This window comes from Pelecanus crispus, chromosome 1 (assembly GCF_030463565.1).
Source record: "Pelecanus crispus isolate bPelCri1 chromosome 1, bPelCri1.pri, whole genome shotgun sequence".
Lineage (NCBI taxonomy): Eukaryota > Metazoa > Chordata > Aves > Pelecaniformes > Pelecanidae > Pelecanus > Pelecanus crispus.
The window spans coordinates 58,777,350-58,797,753 of NC_134643.1; the positions used below are offsets into that span (position 1 = coordinate 58,777,350).

General features: G+C 47.0%; 1 protein-coding gene across 3 annotated transcripts; it reads right to left on the minus strand.

Annotated features, from left to right (window-relative positions):
* GTPBP1 (GTP binding protein 1) lies at positions 1 to 20,005 on the minus strand. 3 transcript variants are annotated; one of them, XM_075715676.1, is made up of 12 exons: positions 19,814 to 20,005; positions 14,046 to 14,157; positions 11,342 to 11,522; positions 9,935 to 10,283; positions 9,279 to 9,402; positions 7,218 to 7,332; positions 6,613 to 6,757; positions 6,287 to 6,469; positions 5,333 to 5,468; positions 4,582 to 4,760; positions 3,871 to 4,068; positions 1 to 2,299 (listed from the first exon to the last, which is right to left on the minus strand). In XM_075715676.1, the coding sequence occupies exons 1-12, from the start codon at positions 20,003 to 20,005 to the stop codon at positions 2,207 to 2,209; spliced, it is 2,007 nt and encodes a 668-aa protein (XP_075571791.1). In that variant the 3' UTR covers positions 1 to 2,206. The 3 variants fall into 3 exon arrangements, with proteins under 3 accessions (XP_075571791.1, XP_075571802.1, XP_075571798.1); XM_075715687.1 differs by lacking the exon at positions 19,814 to 20,005 and adding an exon at positions 18,272 to 18,708; XM_075715683.1 differs by lacking the exon at positions 19,814 to 20,005 and adding an exon at positions 15,892 to 16,183.
* Positions 20,006 to 20,404: the final 399 nt, after the last annotated feature.

Genomic DNA, 20,404 nt, shown 5'->3' on the forward strand with positions numbered 1-20,404 from the left:
TTTTTTAAAATTTATTTTATAGATCACACCAGCCTGAGTGATCTTTGAATGCTGGTCACAAGAGAGAGATCACACCACCTCCTTTGCACAAACTGAAGTAAACCCTCTTCCAGTCTTGGCAGTCTCCTTCATTTGGAGCACAAGGAATGGAAAAAGACAAAAACCACCCAGAGCTCCCTGCTCCCCTCGGAAGCAGAGGGCAGTGAAATCAGATGCAGTTTGATGCTGCTACAGGGCCAGAAGACAAACGAACCAGGCCCTGGTGCCCTGCTTAGCCCCACTTCACACCCCCTCACAATGCGGGTGCTATTAGTGTCGTAGCCGCCTGTAGTTCCTCCCTTGCCAGGAGAGTGCTGGTATTTAGGCACATAGCTTGGAGAGGACTGTCTGACCTCCCCGCTTCCACCCATGCTCAGGCCACTGCAGTCTCTAAGGCAAAGTACCCCTCGTCTCCAAACCACGTTCCTCACCTCTCCCATGCCACTTAATGCTCTTGGAGTGCTGGTGTTGGCGCTGGCATCGGGAGATGCGCTCTCCCACCCTGAGCCTGCTGTCACTCAGTCAGCTTGAAAGCCTACCTCGAATCACAAGGTGAACTGGAATGAACTCCACACAGGTGCCACAGAGTGAGAAACAGGAACAACCCGCTAAGGAGGGACAGAAACACTTCAGCCTCCCTCTAATTAAAATAAAAGTCCTTCATTGGAGGAGGAAGCCCTCAAAGAAACTGAGGCTGACCGCACTGGCTGGGGAGAGCAACGATTTGCTGAGGATGCCGCCTCCTCCCTCAAAATGCTACCATGCTCCCACAGCTCACCACAAGCCGGTAGAGGATAACTCCTGTCCTCATGGGAGCCAAGTGAAGAGGCAGGGTTAGAAGAGGAGAGATCAAAATAAGCAGGGAATTTATCACTTGCACAACCCAGGCTGAAAATACATGATAGCAGTAACATTAATTCATAGACTGTCCTTGCAGGGCCTTCCTGGAGAAGCCAGAATTTGTCATTAAAAAAAAAACCAAAACAATCTTAAAAAAAAAGAAAGTCAGAAAAATTACCATGTACTTCCAAACCTGAAAGCACTTCTGTTAATTTGGTACTAATTAATCATTGCCCTCTTTGGCCAAGAGAGGAGAAGACAAATCCTACCTCTGCCATGGCAAAGTTTGGCCAGTGAGTTCCAGAAAAGATTTGGGAAATCTTGGACTAAAAAAAAAAAAATCAAGGGCAGGCCATGTTTGCCTGGTGTCTCTGTTCCAAAGGTATATTACCACCTGTGATCTCTGTCTGTTGAGGTGAGAAGGCTTTCTCTGGCTCAAGGGATGGACCAGGTGTTCCTGCACTATATTCTTAATACTGTCAACTGAGCTGCCGCTGCCTTGAGAGGCAGGTTAGATTTGCTCCAATGTGCACTGGACAAACAATAGGAAAAGCAGTGTGATGCCAAGGGGAACAGGATGGGCAAATGACTGCCCATTTAATTCTGCCTCTAATTAAAATCTTAAGTGCTATCAATGTATTTGACAAGGATATTTAGTACAGGATTCCTCAACTTAACATCAAGGACTGCTTTCCAATTTGTTTCCCTCTGAGATCTCCAACTAACGAACTTTCTTACCATCTCCTTTGAACTTCAGTTACTACAACATTAAATTAAACCCACTTAGAAATAGTTTAAGATGGAGGGAATCCAGAAACGTATTTGGCACAGGGCCACAGTGGTGAGGAAACAATGCCCTATGGAGCCATCCGAAGCAACGTGTTTTAACCTTTGCGAGTCTGTAATTTTAGGTGTTTGATAACCCCTGGATCTGAGACAGCAAATGGGAGGAGAGCAGTAAGTCCTGTGGACAGAATGGGGTGAGGGAGGCAGCTAACCGGCTCTTCGCAGTTCTATCCAGACTCTCCTCTCATCTTCATGCACACAAAATATAATAAAAACTAATAAGAATAAAAACTAAGCCCATGATGTACAAAAATGTGTCGATAGGGGGAGGAGGAAGGTGTCAGTTACTCAGTTCTGTGTGTCTTACCACCTTCATTAGCTTATAAATTATGCTCCTCTCCATTGCTTCCTTCAGGGAGGAGGGACAATTCTTCTGCAGCCAATCAGCTGGGATGGGTTTTGGTTTAAGCTGCTCTGGATCTTTTGGATAAGAAATGAAGGGAATGGGAGGAATTCCTCAGAGGGAGGAGGAGTAAGAAATTCAGCAGCCACTGGCAGGAGTCACACAGGCTCCCTGAGACTTCACTTTATGGCGCTGACCCCCACGTCGCCGGCCTCCTCCTCCGACTTTTGACTGAAAAACAAGAAGATACACTTTAGTGCGCAGATTACACGCACATCCAGACAGCAGGAGGGCAGTAGTGACTGATCAGTTTCCTACCACTGCAGGAAGGAGATAAGGCAGACAGACACACCATGAGGGAAGGAGGAGACACAGATACACCATGAAGTTCAGCCCTTCAAGGTGGGGAGGACCCGATTTCCCAATTTTCTGAACGCTTCACTCCCTTGAGAGTCAGCAGGTGCCACAGGGCTTGGCATCCAGGAAATAGGGGCCTCAGGCTCCCTTGGCTATGTGCAGAATGGAAGGAGAACCCCCCACCCCCCTACCAGGGCTCTCTTGCTAACCTGACTCTGTTCCCAGCCTCAGGCCAGCAAGCCCACCATTCTCTTTTAAAGCAGCCAAATACCTTATTGCCCTCACGGATGTGGGGCTCTTCGTCCAGCGCAGGCTGAGGGGAAGCAGCAAGGAGAGAGAGGCAGAGGTAAGCAAGAACAAAAGCAACACAAACTCTCAGGGGGAGGGATGAAACAAAGAGCAAGCTGGTAGCCCTACTTACAACCACAGTGACGCTACAACAAGACGAGGAGGAGACGGGGGATCAGTAAGAAGCCACAGGCATATGCAAAGGGAGAGAACCCTGGCAGAGGGCCTTCTTTCAGCAGCCAGCCTGGCTCAAGAGGGGCAAGATTTGACCAGCGACAACTAAGATAGCTAAAATTAAGAGGGGCAACGCTGACCAGGTCTCTTGACAGAGTCAGTTCCTGAACCTTTCACTTACTAGATAAGTACACCGAAAGGAGAAGACCCATGTAATAAAGCTGATAAATAGCTCCCAAAGCCTGCAGTTAGAATTGAGTTTCCATTCCTTTCAGCCCAGAAACGCTAGGTATCCTTCTCGGACAAGCTGAGCTGAGAAGTCCTAACCAACAAAACAACCTGGATAAATTTCTCTTGAAAGAGATAAGCCTTTCCTCCTCCTTGGACATCTCCATCCTCCCTCCTTGACAGGGCAGACAACCCGTGTCTGATACTACTACTTAGGTTGTAATTTCTCTAGTGTAGGGATGTTCTACCTCTCATTCCGACAGCAGAGACCCATTCTGTGACTGGTTGTTAGATGCTTCACTAGTTCAGCTACTGGGTATATGGAGACGCTTCTTCACTGTGAGCACAGTCAAGTAGTGAAACAGGTTGCCAAAGGAGGCTGTGCAGTCTTCCTCCTTGGAGGTTTTCAAGTCATGACTGGATAAAACCCTGAGCAACCTGGTCTGAACTCAGAGCTAATCCTACTTAGAGCAGGAGGTTAGACTAGATACTTCCTGAAGTCCAACCCAAATTGCCCCAGGACCCTAAGCTGCTAGTTGCTGAAAGGTCAGCCATGAGGAGTCATCCAGTCATCAAAGAATTCTGATTTCTGCTGTGAGACTACTTATATTTCTATTTGTTTCTGTTGCACATTGAGTCCCAAGGTGAGTTCAAGGCTATCAGGGGATAATACTTATGCTTTAGAGTGCCCTTCCTCCAACAGATGAAACCAGGATGCAAAGAGCTAGGACAGACGTGATATTTTCCTCACTCACCAATGGTTGCAGGGCAGTAGGTGTCAGTGGTGCTGCAGCTGTTGAGGGGGCCTCATCCCCAGCCGGTGGGCCTCCAGCTACCATCCCAGCTGGGGGAACACCATCCTCTCGTTTCGTAACAGCTCCCTTCTTGGTTGACTGCATCTTGATCTGCTGTGGCTTGGAGTTCATCGGTGAGTTATTGGTGGTCTGGAGTAACTAGAAATTACAAAGGGAGAGGCCAAAATCAGCATTAAAATAGCTAGGCCAATATGGCAAGGTTCAATGCTGGTTTATAACAAAATGCTTTGAGAGAATCGATACCAATAGCCATCAGGAGAAGAATGCAGCAGCAGCTGTTCAAAGAAATCTAGGCCCCTGAGACACCCTCAAGAACCCTTACAGGGTGGAAAGGCCACTTGGCTGAGTTGACACTCAGACCTCCACAACACGACTCAAAGGGACCAGCTACAAGCTGTCAGAAAAAGACCAAGCTGTAACAACCAGAGGTGTCTGCCTCACCCCCCACCTTCACATTCCCTCATTCACACCAGCTAAGACCCACCACACAACAAAGCACATTGGTCATCTGCAACCCATGTCAGGGCTGACATTTGTGATTGAAGGATGGCCCTTCCCTCAATTTTCCAGAGCTATCTGGATTCTCCTGCTGGCTTCTCAGCACCAAAAGTAGCTAATGGGCAAAAAAAAGTCGGACTCATCAGCCTTTACCTTAGTGATGGTACCCACAGCTTTGGTGCGGCCTTCACGGAAGACCAGACGCTGGTCTATATGCAAATATTCCGGGGTTTTGATGAAGCGAAAGTGCACTGTGGCTTTGTCCCCTGTCCGCAGGCAGTCCTTGTCCATGCTGAGAATCGTGGCCGTCTGACGGATGCTGCCACAATGCACTGTGAATGTAATGCACAAAGGCTTTCAACAGCCAGTGCCATTAGTGGGATAAGCTTCAGACAGACATCTAAGGCAGCTCTTGCTACCCTACATCTAACAGCGCTGAGTTTGGAATGTAAAAATCTACGGCGTACCATAGACTGTACGGGTCACATGGCTGCCTTTGTTCAGTCCTCAGAAAGAAAACACGTGTAAGCTAGAACAGTTGCCTTCAAATGGAGACTTTCCTGAAGCATCCTCAACAGAATCCTACACACCAAGCAGCCAGGCTAGAGGGCAGGACCTAAAATGAGTCTCTCAGTCAGCATTTGAAGCTGAAGAATCTTTGCACCATGGAGATCCGGCTCACGCAGGCTCCAAGTACATGTAAAGTCACACATCTCCTTTTTACCTACAGCCTTTGCCACTCTCCTCTGTCAGCATCTTCCCCTCTCTCTAATGCATTGCTGGAAAAGGTCAAACCAGGAACTATGGCTTATATTCAGGCTGACGGAGCCATTGGGAGGAAAATGATTGCAGGCTAGAGCTGATATAAACTGTTACCACTGGGAAACAAAGATGAGACACATACCCATGGCCTGGTATCGTGGGCTGATGGTGGTGGGGTGATGGAGCACGAGAATCTCTGCTTCAAACTCCCATGATGCTTGTGGATTCAGGCGGGGTGACACCATTACCATGCCTTTCCGGATGGAAGAACGCTTGATCTGAAAAGCAAAGACACAAAAAACCTTAGCCTGATTCTCCAGGGAAGAAATTGCTTCTCTGCCTGACTGCATCCAGAAAGATCCTAAGGGATTTCACAGATATTAACTTGTGCTCACCAAAAGGCAAAGCCAGAGCTGTTTAGCAGTATGTAATGATGTTATGCAAAGGTTGCAAAAATCAAGTTCAGCTGAAGTTTCTAAAGAAGCTTTAGTTAGATTGCTGGGAATGCTGGACACTGACACAGAAGTTTTAACTCACTGATCCTTTAAAAATAAAACATACATCCTGGTTGCACATTACCCAAGCAGGTGATCTCTCCAAAAGCATGATGTCTGTTAACACAAAATGATAAGACTGAACACACGAAGTCTGATATAGCTTAAACTATATCCCCTTAAAATCAGTGCAGCTTCTATTGACAGAAACTTTTCACTAGAGGAATCACATCAAATTTTGCTAATTTTTAAACCCCAAATCATGCAGCTGGTCCTACAAGTTGAGAGGAATAGTGTAAATACCCTGCCTAGGCCACTAATGCAGTTGCAGCGCAAGAGGAGATTTTTCTTGCAATGCCTCCGCTTTGTTACACATCTCCAAGACTATTCCTCGCTACCTTGGGTCCCACTGCCATTACCTGGCAGCTGTCAGGTGGAGCAACCGGGACATAGGACCCACAGAGGTTCTACGAGATTTTAATGCACTGTGAAATGAGGCAGCTGAGGTTTGCAGAAGCGGTCTGATTGCAGCTGAACTCCAAGAGCACTCTAAAATTAGGAGGGTGGATCCTGTTCTGGGAGTCCAGAGCAGATCATCTCACCTTTTTCAAAGCAAAGGAGGCAGTCTGGCCTCCCCGCACTTCTTTGACAGGCATTCTCTTGCGGTGGATGGACTTGACAGCAATAGGTAGGAAGTTGCCAAGGGGATCTGGCCCGAGCAGCAGGGTATCATTTAGCTTGATGAGGCCTCTCAGTGTTGTCCCAGACACAACTGTTCCTACGCCCTAAGCCAAAAAAGAAAAAAACACTAATTGGGGTTACTTGACCATGCTAGCAGAAGGGCTCTAAACTCCCCTCTCTACAGAAGATGCCTTCTTCAACCTGGGGAGAGGAAGCAGAAAGTTCTTCCAAATACCAGGCCTCTTACCGGGACAGAGTAAGTATCATCTATCTGGAATTCTGCTGGTTCTTCTTCCCTGTAACTGGTCCGTGGAGACAAGAGATTAAGAAACATCTTCAGCAAATCTAGGTTCTCCCCAGTGACATTTGAAATCTGGAAAATCGGGCACATCCTGTAAAGGAAAATTGATGAAAATGGAGTTAGTTCACCTCCCTGCCTGGAATTCCACGTGTACGGAGATATCCAAAATCTTGGGACTGAATTCAATACACAGTGCTAGGAAGGGAAAGCCTGGCAAGCAGTCAGATGCACAACACCCCACATTTGAAAACCTGCAACATTGCCTCTGCCTTCTAATGACATTCAGGTGTAAGGTGTAAGGTTCCAGGACCGAAGGAAGCCGAATACCCTGCCATCTTCTGCGGACTGCCCAGAAGCAGCCTCTCATTTCTGTCTCAGAGAGGGGAACACGAGCAGGTCAATCTCAGAATCAATACATTCTTATGGAATTAACACACCACATGGCAGATGCAACCTTCACACATCTAGACAATGGGACTCTCTCTCTGAATCTTCTCACCCAGTCTCCAAATAGGATCGAAAGAGAAATGACTCTCCTCTACTCCCGTTACCTCTCTGAGCTGAAGTTGGAGGCTGTTACAATGACATCATCCTTGCTCTGAACCAGCACGGGAATCTTCCTGCACCCTGGGGACTTCAGCAGTCGCTGTAACAGCTTCAGGGTTTCTTAAAGGGTGAAATGAATATTGTTAGGGAAGCATCTCCCGTCTTTACAAATCACTTTTGTGGGGTCTCTCCCCAAAGGGAGACTGGTGCTCTTGCCACAAATAGACAGGAGAAGACAGTTAAAGGTGCGTGAGTGAGACTGAGTTTGCTGCAGCCCAGGTGGGACTTAGGAGCCATTCCATCTTCCATTTCATGCCAGCTAGCCTGCTGCCAAGCGACACCATACATGAACAGACATACATGTTTGCATCTGCAAGTGCAGTGCTGTGAAGTAGATATTTTATAGCTGTCTATTAAGTAGCTTTAAGCAGTTACAAGGTATTTCCTTTTCCTATAGAGGATTTTTCATATTGAATTCCATGAAAACCAGCAGCACTCAGGAATTGAAATATTTGAGAACATGTGATTTGGAAATCGATTTTGACCAAACAAACCTAAACACACTTTCCCTGGCAATCAACCTGCCCTAGAAGGTTAGAGAAGCATGAAAGAGGTAAAGATTACCATCACAGACTAGGACAGTGTAGTGGACCAGATCCAGAAATAAATATTTTGGGACAAATCTCATGGATCCTGACTTTGATCTTTTGCCTCTTTTTAATTTATTTTCTAAGCCTCATATCTATCAGCCAGCAGTGGCATTAGCTGATGCACTAGCATCAGCCTCCTGCAAAGTGCCTTACAATAAATGAGGGGAAAAAAAAAAAAAAGGCTAGTAAGGGATTAAAAGAGCAAATAATTTATATTCTACAATTGTCATCCAATTAGATGTTTTTTTGTGAACAAATGATTGCCTATGGGAAAGTAATGTTTTTGACACAGAAACACAAACATCTAATCATGCCATCTGCTCTTCACAGATACACTTGAGCCAAATCTTGTGTCTATTTAATTTAAACAGAACATGACACAGGAGTGGCTTCTCCCAAGGGCAGCTCTTCTCACCCCAAGCCAAACGTTCTCCTTCCTTCCCAGTTATTATCTTATGGTAGGGCCTTACATTTATTTGCCAAACATCTATTATAGACACATTTAGATTATCTTCTGATCACATGCGTCTGTTTACCTGAAACATATTTAGGATGTTTACAATAATGAACTAACCACAGACAGTACCAGGAACATTCATTTTCCTGATTCTTAGGACTGATTATCAAAAAAACCATTGCTCCAATTAACCACAGCATGTTCCTGAAGGTGTGAGAAACGCATCAAGAGAATTTTAAAGGTGAGAGTTGGTCACAGCCTGAAAAAAATGTCAAGCACAGGTTAAAGGGACACTGCTGGGGTTAGAGATGCTGCTTTAACTGCTGCTGAGCAAAAAAGTCGCTAGCCCCTACTGCCATCCCCGCTTGTGTCTAGTCCAGTCCTGCTACCATAGCCCACATATGCAGCTGCTTTGAACCATGATTTATTAAATGTTGGTTGGTTGTTCAGACAGAGGAAGGAGCTGCTACAGTTACGCCACCATATCTGAGAAGTGCCCAGGTGAGCAGGATGTAACAAACAGCTGCCTCTTCCTTCACCTAACAGCTGCTGGAGATGATCACAACTTAAGATCACACTCTAACTGTGGGCAAGGAGGAAAGCAGCTTTCAAGAGAACTCCCAGACTTCCCCTGCAGGTTTAAATACCCAGAGAGAAAGCAAAGCCACAACCCCAATTGTACGCTTCTCCCCTTAGAGCTCAATTAAGCAAAATCCTAAAGTAAACGTTTTCGGGTTGCCCAGCTGAGTCCCCCAACTCGGGTAATTTTGAAATGGTGACTACAAGTGAACTGCCTGCAAAATGGGCAAGGGAAAAGGATAGATTTCTGGAAGGTGTTTAAGATACAGTCAAAACCAGATAAAGCAACTTTCCTCCAGCAGTAATTCCTCAACCTAAGCAGAGGACAACAGCACATACAGAGGTAAGAAACAGCCCTGGAGAGAGCTTGTAGGACTCACCTTGCAGGATGTTGGCAGGGCACATATCGATCTTGGTCACCACAACAAAGACAGGAACATTAAGTGCAAGCGCCAGGCCCAAGTGCTCCTTGGTCATTCCAACAATCCCAGCATTACTGCCAACCTACACCAGGGATACAAGATACGGTGATGTAAACGTTCCTCCTGCAGTGAGCTGGTTACAGAGAAGGTTTTGTCAGACACACAGTAGGCTGTGACAAGGTTGTAGACGTGTCATTGGGACTGTATGAGCATACCCAGCTCATTTCAAATGCTGTTGGACACTGGCTAAGGACTCATTGCTCCTCAATTTTAGCAAGGTGTTTTGGAGTTTAGAAATCTTTCAGTTTTCAAGAAGCATACATAGAATCATAGAATCGTTGAGGTTGGAAAAGACCTTTAAGATCATCCAGTCCAACCATTAACCTAACATTACCAAGTCAACATCTTGGGCCTGTCTGAAACTGACAGTCCTGGGGCACTTGCCTCAGAGCTCTGGCTAGATATCCACAGGGGCTGCTGCTCTCCACCTCTGGGAGATGCTGCCTCCCTCCACAACCCCCCAGGGACTTTGCAACAGAAAAAAAAAAATGAGGCTGTTAAAGCTGTGAACAGCCCCGCTCCTGCTGGTACCGTACATCTTTCTTGCTACCTACCATAAGCATGCAGAAGTCAGGTAAATGGCCGGTCATGCCAAAGACGGTGGTTTTCAGGTACTTTTCGTGACCGGCCAAGTCAATGAAAGTAATGACCTTGGTGGATTTCTCACAGATCTTTGTCCATTCCAAGCTGCCACCGTGGCTGTCGGGCTTGTTCACCACGTTGCCCTCACTGTCAAAGCCCAGAATGTCATTGCCCACGCTGCTGGTGCGGCCTGACTCAATCTCATGCTTATGGCGGAAGAGCTTTTGCCGAGCAAAGCCTCGGCCATTGTCTAGCTCGCCATGTGTCAAGACACCTAGCAACGTGCTCTTTCCTGCATCCACATTGCCAACCACTGCTACCCTGGAGGGGAAAGGAAAAAGGAACCTGGTAAAAATCCCATACCTGAAGAAACAAACAAGCAATCAAAAAAAGCCCAAACACCACTGTTCCTGCAAATAACTAGCTTTTTCTCCCTAACATTCAAACAGAGATTAAAAAATGTTAGACCTTCACAAACAGAGCAGAGATTCTTTCATAGCTATTAGTTAACAGCAGAGATCCCAGACTCTGGGGACTGGGATGTAGAAGACCCTGGAAACATGTCACTGGTGTCCAGAACACAGTCAGCTGAACCCAACATTGCTTGATGCCATACAGAATATCTCTCTTCCAACCCCTAGTCTCTGCAAGCCAACATATACACTGCAGCAATTTAAAAGAAAGACTAAATTCCAACTTGGTCTAGAATACCTCTGCCTTTCTTATATTCCTCATGTTGCAATAGCACCAGGTGCTAGGGAGAGCACAGAAATTTAAATTGCTGATCCCAGAAAAGGAAAAGCTCAAACAACAATGAAACATTTTAGGGAAAATCCCTCTCCTACAGCAATCTCCTTCCTTGTCTCTGGTAAAGGTGGCTATTATGGCTGTTGGCAAATGCTGGACATCCATTCCACCCAGGTCTGGGCAGACTCTCAAATCATGTTACACAAGCTATTATATGTCCATTAAAAGGTGACTTGGATCATCATAGTCTTGGAATAGAACTGAACCCTTAGTCAAAATTATTGTATTCCAGCAGCGTGTGTAGATGCACAGAGACACGTGCACACGTGACTCTCTATTGGGATTCCAGCCCACAGAAGATCCCCAAACTGCAAAGCTGTCACCCAGACAGCAACAGCTCTCAGCTAAACACAGGCAAATCTCCACAGTTTGTCCACAAAAGAAACAGCAACAACAACAAAAAGGTGATTTCATTAGCAAGGAGTGGTCAAGCTCAATTCCCTTTGTTGGGTAGCTACAACACCCAGACTCGAGTCCTCGAGTCAGCGTTGCTGGCTCAGCATCACGGACTGCTCACACAGTAAAAATGCAGCTGGGCTGCTGACTAACCCTGTCTCCACCTGGCTCCTCACCTGACCTCCAGGAAGTCGTTGTCACCCACACGTTTGCGAACAAGGTAGTCGCGCACCTTGCCCCCTGCCTCCTGGTGCTCCCGCAGGAGGATCACGTCTGCCTCGATCTGCTCTGCCATGCTCTTCAACGTGGCATAGGATGCTTCCATGTCTGCCTCGCTCAGACCGTATTCAGTCCCATCTGGTATGACGTGGAGGAGACAAAGGACAGTCAGTGAGCACCACCTTGCAACAGCCAGCAGCAACGTCATTCTGCCTGGGACTTTCACACTGATTGGGATTCACGTGTGGACTGGAGATGTCAGATATGTAAACAGAATAAGCACCCTTCCCCCAAAATAAAAAAGAATGGTCTTCACTCTAAGTCTTAAAAGATACTAGAAAAGTACCGTCCTTCATCTAGAGTTTTCTTCACAATTTCTACAAGCAAATACTTAGGGATTGGCAAGAAAAACATTTCTGCCTAATTCCCTTACTTCACATGCTGAAGGTACTTTGCGTGCAATCTCCTTCAGTCAGATAAAACATTTCCTCTCGCATTGCAATAAAAGGAAAAGCATCAACAAAAGGAAAGCTCTGACTGAAATATCACCACAATGAACCAGTGAATGTGGGACCAATTTAAACAGTCAGCTTATTTTATAAAACCACATCCCAAGTGCACATTTTCTGCAAGTCTGGCCTGCACAGCAATTTCTTTAGCCCCACGTACTCCAGTTAAAACAATGTTTTTGGCATGTCTCACTGCCTTCGTCCTGGCACTTGAAAGAAATGCTGACAGCACATGAGGCTGGAAAAAACCAAGGAGGCACTGCTACCTCCAAACAGCCCACCCAAGCAAAGAGCCGACAGTCAGAGCAAGCCAGTGGCAACTATCTAGACAGCTTAAAGGCCACCACAGCTCTCAGCTTCTCTCCTAACCCAGGTGCTGAGAAGCTGCACAGATTTCAGACCAGAATCTCCTCTGCAAGTAAAAAAAAAAACAAACCCAACCAAACAAAACAAACAAAGGTGGAGAGACACATAGCACCTGGATGACCAAAGCTATTGCTGTGTGCGCATTCATATGCATGGCTGACTCATCAGCTGGTAAGCAGTAACTGCAGTTTGCATGAACTAATCAGCATTTTAACTACTGCACAGCTCTACAACAAGTAGAGTTGCTGGGTGATTTCCAACCTAGCTCATAAGCTGGCTGAGAAGCTGTTGAGATTGTGGGGAAAACAAAAAGCACCACAGCTGGGGTCTTGGGTGATAGAAGGGGAATGGAGGGGACAGGAGAGGGCAAGAGCCAAGGGAGAAAAGGAAGGGTCACTGCTGATGAAGCAGTGAGCCACCTGGCAGTCTTCACTCACTCTCAGTCATCTGAGTTGGGTATCCATGATGCTCAAAATCATAGACACTCAAAGTGAATGAGAAGGAGGGATGGTGGCAGGTATATCAAGATTTATTTTCAGTTGGCTATTGTTTCCAATTTACAGAAAAGATCCCCATCTTCCTTGACTATGCAGTAATCCAAAATGAAGTCAGAAGTTTTAGCTCATATTTTAAGAAACAAATGCTTACTTCTAAGTACCTCATTGCAACAACCACCAGTTAAGGCCTTCACAAGGTATCCTAGAAGAGAAAGCAGTTACTAGGCCAACTAAGGCCAACTAGCTAGATCTCCCCTGCAGATGCGGTTATCCCAAACACCAAGGATTCAGACTACACATGGGAAGCTCATTTGGACACAAGAGCATTATTCCCGTGATACTGGCTGCATGACAACTGGTCATCTAATCCTGGCTTCTCTTCTATGTTGGCTGCTTCACAAGATACCAAGAAAACCCAAAAAGCACACAGTTCTGAGATAACACAACTCTCTCTCTCCATTATCTCAGCCAACCCTGGCACTAACGACATGGGGTTTGTATTCTTCCTCAAACGTAGTAACTAGTAGAATGTCTAATCATAACAATTTGATATCCAGCAGTTATCTAATATATTTGCAACACGCCTTTACCATTATGATAGCCATAGACAATTTTTTTTCTTTTCAGAAAAGAAATTTCAATTTCAAAGCAAGGGCATGTTCAATATTATTTTACCAGCAGATGCAATTGTTCAAATTGTGAAAAAGAACAAAAAGGTAACCCATGCTAACTGCTAAAATCCGCAAAGGCAAATGACTGCAGTCACACCCGAGCTAATGTGACAATAAAGGCCTCATGCTGAGAAAAGGAAAAGCTTTCTCTCCACAGTACAGACACACACTAACAAAGAAAGTCAGCAGCATGTATTTTGCCTATCTGAAGTATCTCAAATACATTCCTGTGGGGTAAAAATACTGTTATTTACAATGGAGAAGTGATCAAAACCAGACAGAACAAGACCTCCATCAGACATTAAGGACACCTGTACTAAACCCGTTGTTATGATTCCAGATCCTTCATCTTTTCCTGGTGTGCCCAGACAACTTATGCCGTATTTCCAAAAAAGAACTTGTATGATTTTATACAAAAAATATGTTTAGCTCCACTACATAAGACAGTTGTTGGCAGGAATAAAATTAAAAGAATCTGTCCCACATGTTCTGCTATGGAGGTTTCCAAGTTATTCTGGAGAAACAAATACTACCTTCAGCAGCAGTCCAGTTAGATGAACTAGGTTTTTATTATAATTTTAATGTTTTTTGTTATTTTCCTGAGGAAGCTATACTCACCCGATCCTTGACCAATGACATAGATGGTCTCCCCACATCCCTCATCAATTCTCTCTGACATCTGCCTGAGCAAACTGTCATACTGCTCTGAAGTTGGACTCACCATCACCAGCTGGAAAAAAGATTAAATATCCATTTGCAGATGTCAGCAAACAATTTCAAAAACAGCTTCAGTTATACGGACAATCAATCCATGTGCTTTATTGATAGAGAAGGGCTCTTTTTCAAGGACCGCTTTCTGGTGGCTTGTTTTGGGGGGTGGGGTTTTTTTTTTGTTTTTAAAAACCAGCTTCGCTGACAGCTATTTCCTTGTGACACTACACAAGGTTATTTGTCTGAGCTCAGAGTTCGTTTATGTTGGAAGATATACTTCAAAGCAAATAAGAATACCAAGCATCTCATTTTGAAGTAACCAATGTTTAAAAGCCACATTTAAGTGAACATCCCACTTCTACTTCTGTGTAATACACGTTTCCATGCAAGGAAAACAGAAAGGGGAGGAGATGTTTTCTCCAAAGAAATTGCTTAGCTGAGTAATCCACAGTCTCCGCTGCACGGAGTGCTGCTGCTCCCCCAAAAGCATGACAGGATAGCCAGAGGAAGCCAGCCAGACCTCACTGCAGAGCACACCTAGGCACCAAAACCTAGAGCATCTCATAAGCCTCTCACATACGTGATCTCCCCTTTTGTTTTCTGAGGGTGCAGAGGGGAAGGAAAGAACACAAATAATCATTATTTTCAAACTCCTAACAAAACTTTAGCTACTTTACACTGCAGTGCTGAGAGGCAGACATACAAAGCAGTTTGTACAAGCATATTTGGATGTTTCACCAGTGGTGAGCTGCAGTTTTCCAAGCCAGCAGCTGTGTTACCAACAAGCTTTGACTGCAGTTACTGCAACAACCACAACTTCCTTTGCCCTTCCCTGCAGAGGCATCAAGAGAAGGAAAAAGTGGACAGAAACAAAGCAGAAAATGAGGACAAGACAGTGCTTCAGGAAGGATTTTTCTTAGGACACAGTGGTGTAGCACCATTTCTGGCAAAAATCTGTGTTCCTCATACAGTAGAGCTGAGGACACTTGCACAGAGTGGCCACAATGCTGGTGTGGCAGTGGCAGACCGAGGAGACCTTCATCACCCATTCAGGACCAACTGGCTACCTGCTCTCTGGCTGCCTCCATGGTTACAAATCTGTTGGTGGCCAAGCATCCTGGTACAGTGACTCAATAGCTGTTGCAATCGAGATATGCATTTCTGTTAAAAAGGCACTTTTAGTAAGAGTTGTAAAGACCATCACCTACCAATAGGCAATGTGCCTACGGGTAGGCACACCTGTGTCACACTACAACACTCAATGAAATCCATACTTCCACTAGTTGTCCTTAACATACACATTCCAAAATCATGCCCAGAAAGATGTACTTCCCTTCACTATCCACTAAGGCCAGTCTGAAATCTGTGCTAGATTTGCCTAAAACATTTACAGCAGTTCACAATGATTACATCTTCAAGCCTGCCTAGCATTCTCTAATAACACAGCCTGACTTGCCAGCGCAGCTAACACAATGTGTATTCAAGGAGTAACTATCTTTACCACCTACTACTACTACAGTTGATGAAGAGCTTCATTAGAAATCTAGAGTGTAAGGGAACCCAAAACCCCACAAATAACACTTAAGCAGCTTTCAAAACTATAGCGATACATGCATCTAGAAAACTGAAGCACAGACAGCAAGTGCCGGTTAGAAGGTTGAAGGCAGCCAAAGCAACGCTTTTCTCAAATGTTAAGGGTTACACAGAGCATGTATGTGTCTGCAAGGGCCAGACAGCTACGAGAGACAATCACCTTCATGTGCCTACTTTAGATGCGTGCCCTACCTAAGGCTTTGAACTACTTGGCATAGTCTGCAAAAGGTAGTAAAGCACTCTGATCTGGAAGGCCACATAGTCTTTCTATTTCATGCTACAAAGGACTGAGTTTTGCTTTTATTAGTTGTTCTTTTGGTTTTGTTTTCTTCTTAAAGGAGACCACTGGATGTAAATATATTGAGAGGAAAATCAGCAACCGTTCAGAAGCTTGATCAGGACAGGAATGGAAGGCTGTGTGTTGATGTGTAGGCTTGTTTTGCTCAGCGAGCACTTTCAGGAATTCCTGGAAGCACAGCAGACAGGCTCACTGTTTAGGCTGCACAGGTCAGGGACTCAGGAAGATCTCTTCAACACACTGTTATACTCAGATCAATAAAATAACAGGGGCCACTAGTGAAGAGGCACACTAACTTCAGTTTCTTCAAGTCTCATCACAAGCTTCATTTTTCTACGCGTTCAAATGCTTCAGCAGTGTGAGTGGGCAGGGTGTTGTCTAAAGTACCAGGGGACACTTCAGGTGAACAGCTCACTATAGCCTTTCTTCACGGTGCCAGGCAGGAGGGCTGGGGGCTCAAACAGCACGGTGCCCACACACATCAGGTCAAAACACTGTTCCCCAGCCCTGCTGCTTTCACTGCCATGCAAAGGTGCTGCTGAAGGGTGTTCCAGTGGTAGACTGCCTCCAAAGCCTACCCTGGGGCCGATGAAGCTTACAGCTGATATGATAATGCGGGACGTCAAGAGAAGGATGTGTAGAACAAATAGCAGCTTTCATGGATCACACCTTCCAATGCCGTTCAGTATTTCTAACAGCTGCTTCTGCAGCCTGCAGCCCCCAGCCAGTTCTGCAGTTTCCTAGGGCACTGCAAGACTTTACTTGCTGTTTTGAAGATCTCTTTAGCTAGCTTCCTGGACAGAGGGAGCCTATTCTTTGCCATCTCCTTGGTTGGAGAGAGGCCCTCCATCTTGGCCTCTCTGCTTTTTTTGCTTTTCACCTTTGAGCAATCCCCTCTCTGCTTGCACTACATATTCATGTTTTTCAGAGGTTTTCACAAAGTCAAAAATTTTCACTTTTGTTCTTCCCACTTTGCCAGGCACTGAGCAGTTAACAGCAGGAGCCATGTGGGTCTAGCAACCTCAGATTTCCTATAGGGCAAAAAAGTAACAACCAGTTACTGTTTTATTCTCATGACAGCAGAAGGAAATATATCTCACAAGTTTGAGATGCCATCTCTAAAGTCCCTTCCCAATCTCTGGGGAGAGGTGGCTTTTCCAATCTTTCCTCTGATCAGTTTTGGGAATAACATACACCAGGGGTGGGTAATAGCTACAGCTGTCTGAGCTGACTCCAGGGGGGCAAGTTGGACTGTGCCATTCTGCACTGCCCAACAGCAAGCAACAGGCCATAGTATTAATTAACAGCAATTTCAAGCCACCAGTGAGATTGAGCTAAGGTTATATCAGCACTACTACAGGCAGTCCTTACAAAAGGAGCATCCCACATCCATGAGGTGGACAAACTACAAAGATTAAGGGCAAACCAAATACTATGTGGTATGTAGTGCTGCTCTTCATTGGAATAACACAGCCTAACATTTTGCATGGCTGGAAGGCCACCACCAGCCATTGGGAAGTCAGTGGAAAGGCACCTTCTCTAATGTCATATTTTGCTTTCTATTTCCTGTGGACATACATAGTTCAAGTTCTATTAATGTTCTGTTGTGAATGTAGATCTAATGTAAGTATCAGCTTCACTAATAGCCTTTTGTGATACAGTTTTGACCTCAAAGATGATTACTACTGCAGTGTGTTAGTACTGAAGGGAAAACAAACACCATTAAGATCGACATGATAATGAATTTGTGCTGATGAATGGAACTGTTTGCTTGACGGGCTGACAAGGTGCACTTGATAACTGAATCCCAAAGTGTTCCTCTCTAATAAGAGCACACTTTACAATGAACGCACTCGGGGAGGACTGGGAGAAAAGTATGTAACACAGCGAGGGGGTGGGTCAGACCAGGACAGAAGTAGCAACTAGCAAACAAACTGACTGCAGTGGGAATCACCATTTTAAGCAGGAATGGGAGGGCAGCAATTCAACTGGGAAAACAGAAAAGAGGGGGGCATCAGACGTGGGCGCAGGTTAGCTACTGCATTCTCAGCATACAGGATTGCTGTTTTGAGCACATAGTGGGAGACTAACTTGGAGAGATGAGGCAGAGCTCATAGTCCTAGCTCTCATCCAAGATGGGGATGAACGAAAAGTCTAGGGAAAAGACAGCAAGTGTACACTGCTGTATAGAAAAGTATGGCATGTACAAAAAACTTGTAATAAAGGTTAAAAAAATGCTTACCTTTCGCCTCCGTAGTGCCTGCAGATTGCTAGGAATGGAAGACTGGCTGACCACACAAATGGAGGTTGTGGGAGAAAAGCATTCCTCTCTCTTTGTCAGAGTTTTGGTCAGGTTTCTGGCTGTCAAGAATCAGTGACACAGCCCTCGGTGTCCTCCTGGGCCCTCTTCCATATCAGCCACGTCCAAGACAAAGCACAGATCAATATTGGCATCCTGCATCAAAATCTTGTCCAGCTCATTAAGGCACGAACAGGTGGCTCAATAGATACTGCAGGTTTGATTTCTGTTCTTTACTATCTTATAAGACATCTTCATAACACTCATTTTAATACAGTATCACATTGTAAAATATCTGGTCATCCGCTCAAAAACAAATGTTTCCACATCCACACACTACAATTCCTCTCTCTCCGTTTCTCCACGGAGGGCAAGAAAATCCGGGACTTTGGAACAACTCCAGCTAGAAGCATGAAGAGGGAGGATGGCAGAAAACCAGGGGGAAACACCAGCTATGCTGACTTCTGGATCACATAATTACAAGTGGACCAAACCAAGTTTTCAGGAGACTTTAGAGTGTGACATGGCATCACGATACATCAAACCCTTGGCAGCAAAAGGCATACGGTTAAAGAGATCAGCCAACTGGGAAAAAATAGAAGACGGTGTGGAACGGCAGCTAATGTAGTCAGTGGCAGGCTCTGGCATGCACATATTACTACAATGGACTTTCCTGCAAGATGGAAGTGAGAATGGGTTCTGACAGAAATAAGACCACCACACAGTTTTGTCACTTGGATCCCAGAAAGGAACTGCACAAGGTGAACAAACGTTTTTGTGTCGACTTAACCCGGTTTGCAAGAGCAAAGCACCCTTGTCGCTCAGCCCCTGCGCTCAAAAGTTACGAGCTCCGACCTGCTTTTAAGATTGTGAAGAAAGCCCCACGAACTAGTACGGCTGGCAGCAGAGATAACTACAGAGCACCAGCGCAGAGGAAACGCGTTAGCGAGACGGTAAAGCAGCTGTCAGCTCCAAACCCCGCGCTCGCTGCGGGGATGCAACACCCGCTGCAGGCGCTTCCCCGGGGAGCCGAGGAGGGGAAGGAGCAGGGCGGACAGGCCCGCCAGCACCCTCCTTCCCCGGCCAGGGCGCAGCTCGCCCTCAGCTCTTCGTAGCTCAACTTCACGGCGCTTCTCCCGGCCGCCTCCCCACGGCACGGCGGGCTCCGCCGCCCGGCCCTCCGCGCCCGGCCGGGTGATGTTTGGGCGAGGGGGAACCCCTCGGGACCCAACGCCAGCCCGCGGGGAAGCCCCGGGGTGACACCCCCACCAGGGCGGAGGCGGGCGGGCCCCCCAGCCCCTCGCTCTCCTGAGGCGGTCGGGCTGGCCCCGGCGGTCGGGCTCCCGGTGGTCGGGCCGGCCCCGGTGGTGGGGCCGCCCCGCTCCGGCCGGGCCGGGGGGCAGCCCCACGGGCAAGGCGGCCACCGGGGAGAGGGCAGCGCGGGGTGATGGCGCTCGCCGCCGCCCGCTCCCCCGCCGGGCCTACCTTACTGGTGAGGTCAATCTCGGGCTCGCCGTTGAGCGCCTCGCCGTCCTCGGCGTCGAAGGCGGCGCGGAGGGGGCAGGCGGCCGCCACTACGCGAGGCCCCCCGCCCGGGGAGCCGGGCTCCGGGGCGAACATACAGGCCGGCACCGGGGAGCCCCCCATCGGGGATCGGCTCCGCTCCGCCGCCGCCATCTTCCCTGCCCCGGCCCTCCTCCTCCTCCCTCCCCTCCCCGCACCCGCCCCTCCGCCCTGGGAGGCGCGGCGGCCCCGCCCCCGGCCCGCCAAGGCGGCGCCAGCCAATCATCGGCGGAGGAACGGGGCGATTAGCCTGTAGCCATGACGACGGCGGGCGGGTTAGTTGTTATTCATGAGGGAGGGCCACGCCCCCGCGAAGCGCGCGAAGCCAATGGGAGAACCAGTGCCAGCTCGACTTGTTTTCCATATATACACACACAACAGAGCCCGCTCGACGTGTCCGGTGTTTCCTACCCAATAGGAGAGCTGTCCCTCGTGACAAACAACCCTAAAGGCCAATCGAATAAGAGAACTCGAGCGACTGGGTGGGACTAAGTCGCTGCCACAGATGGGCAG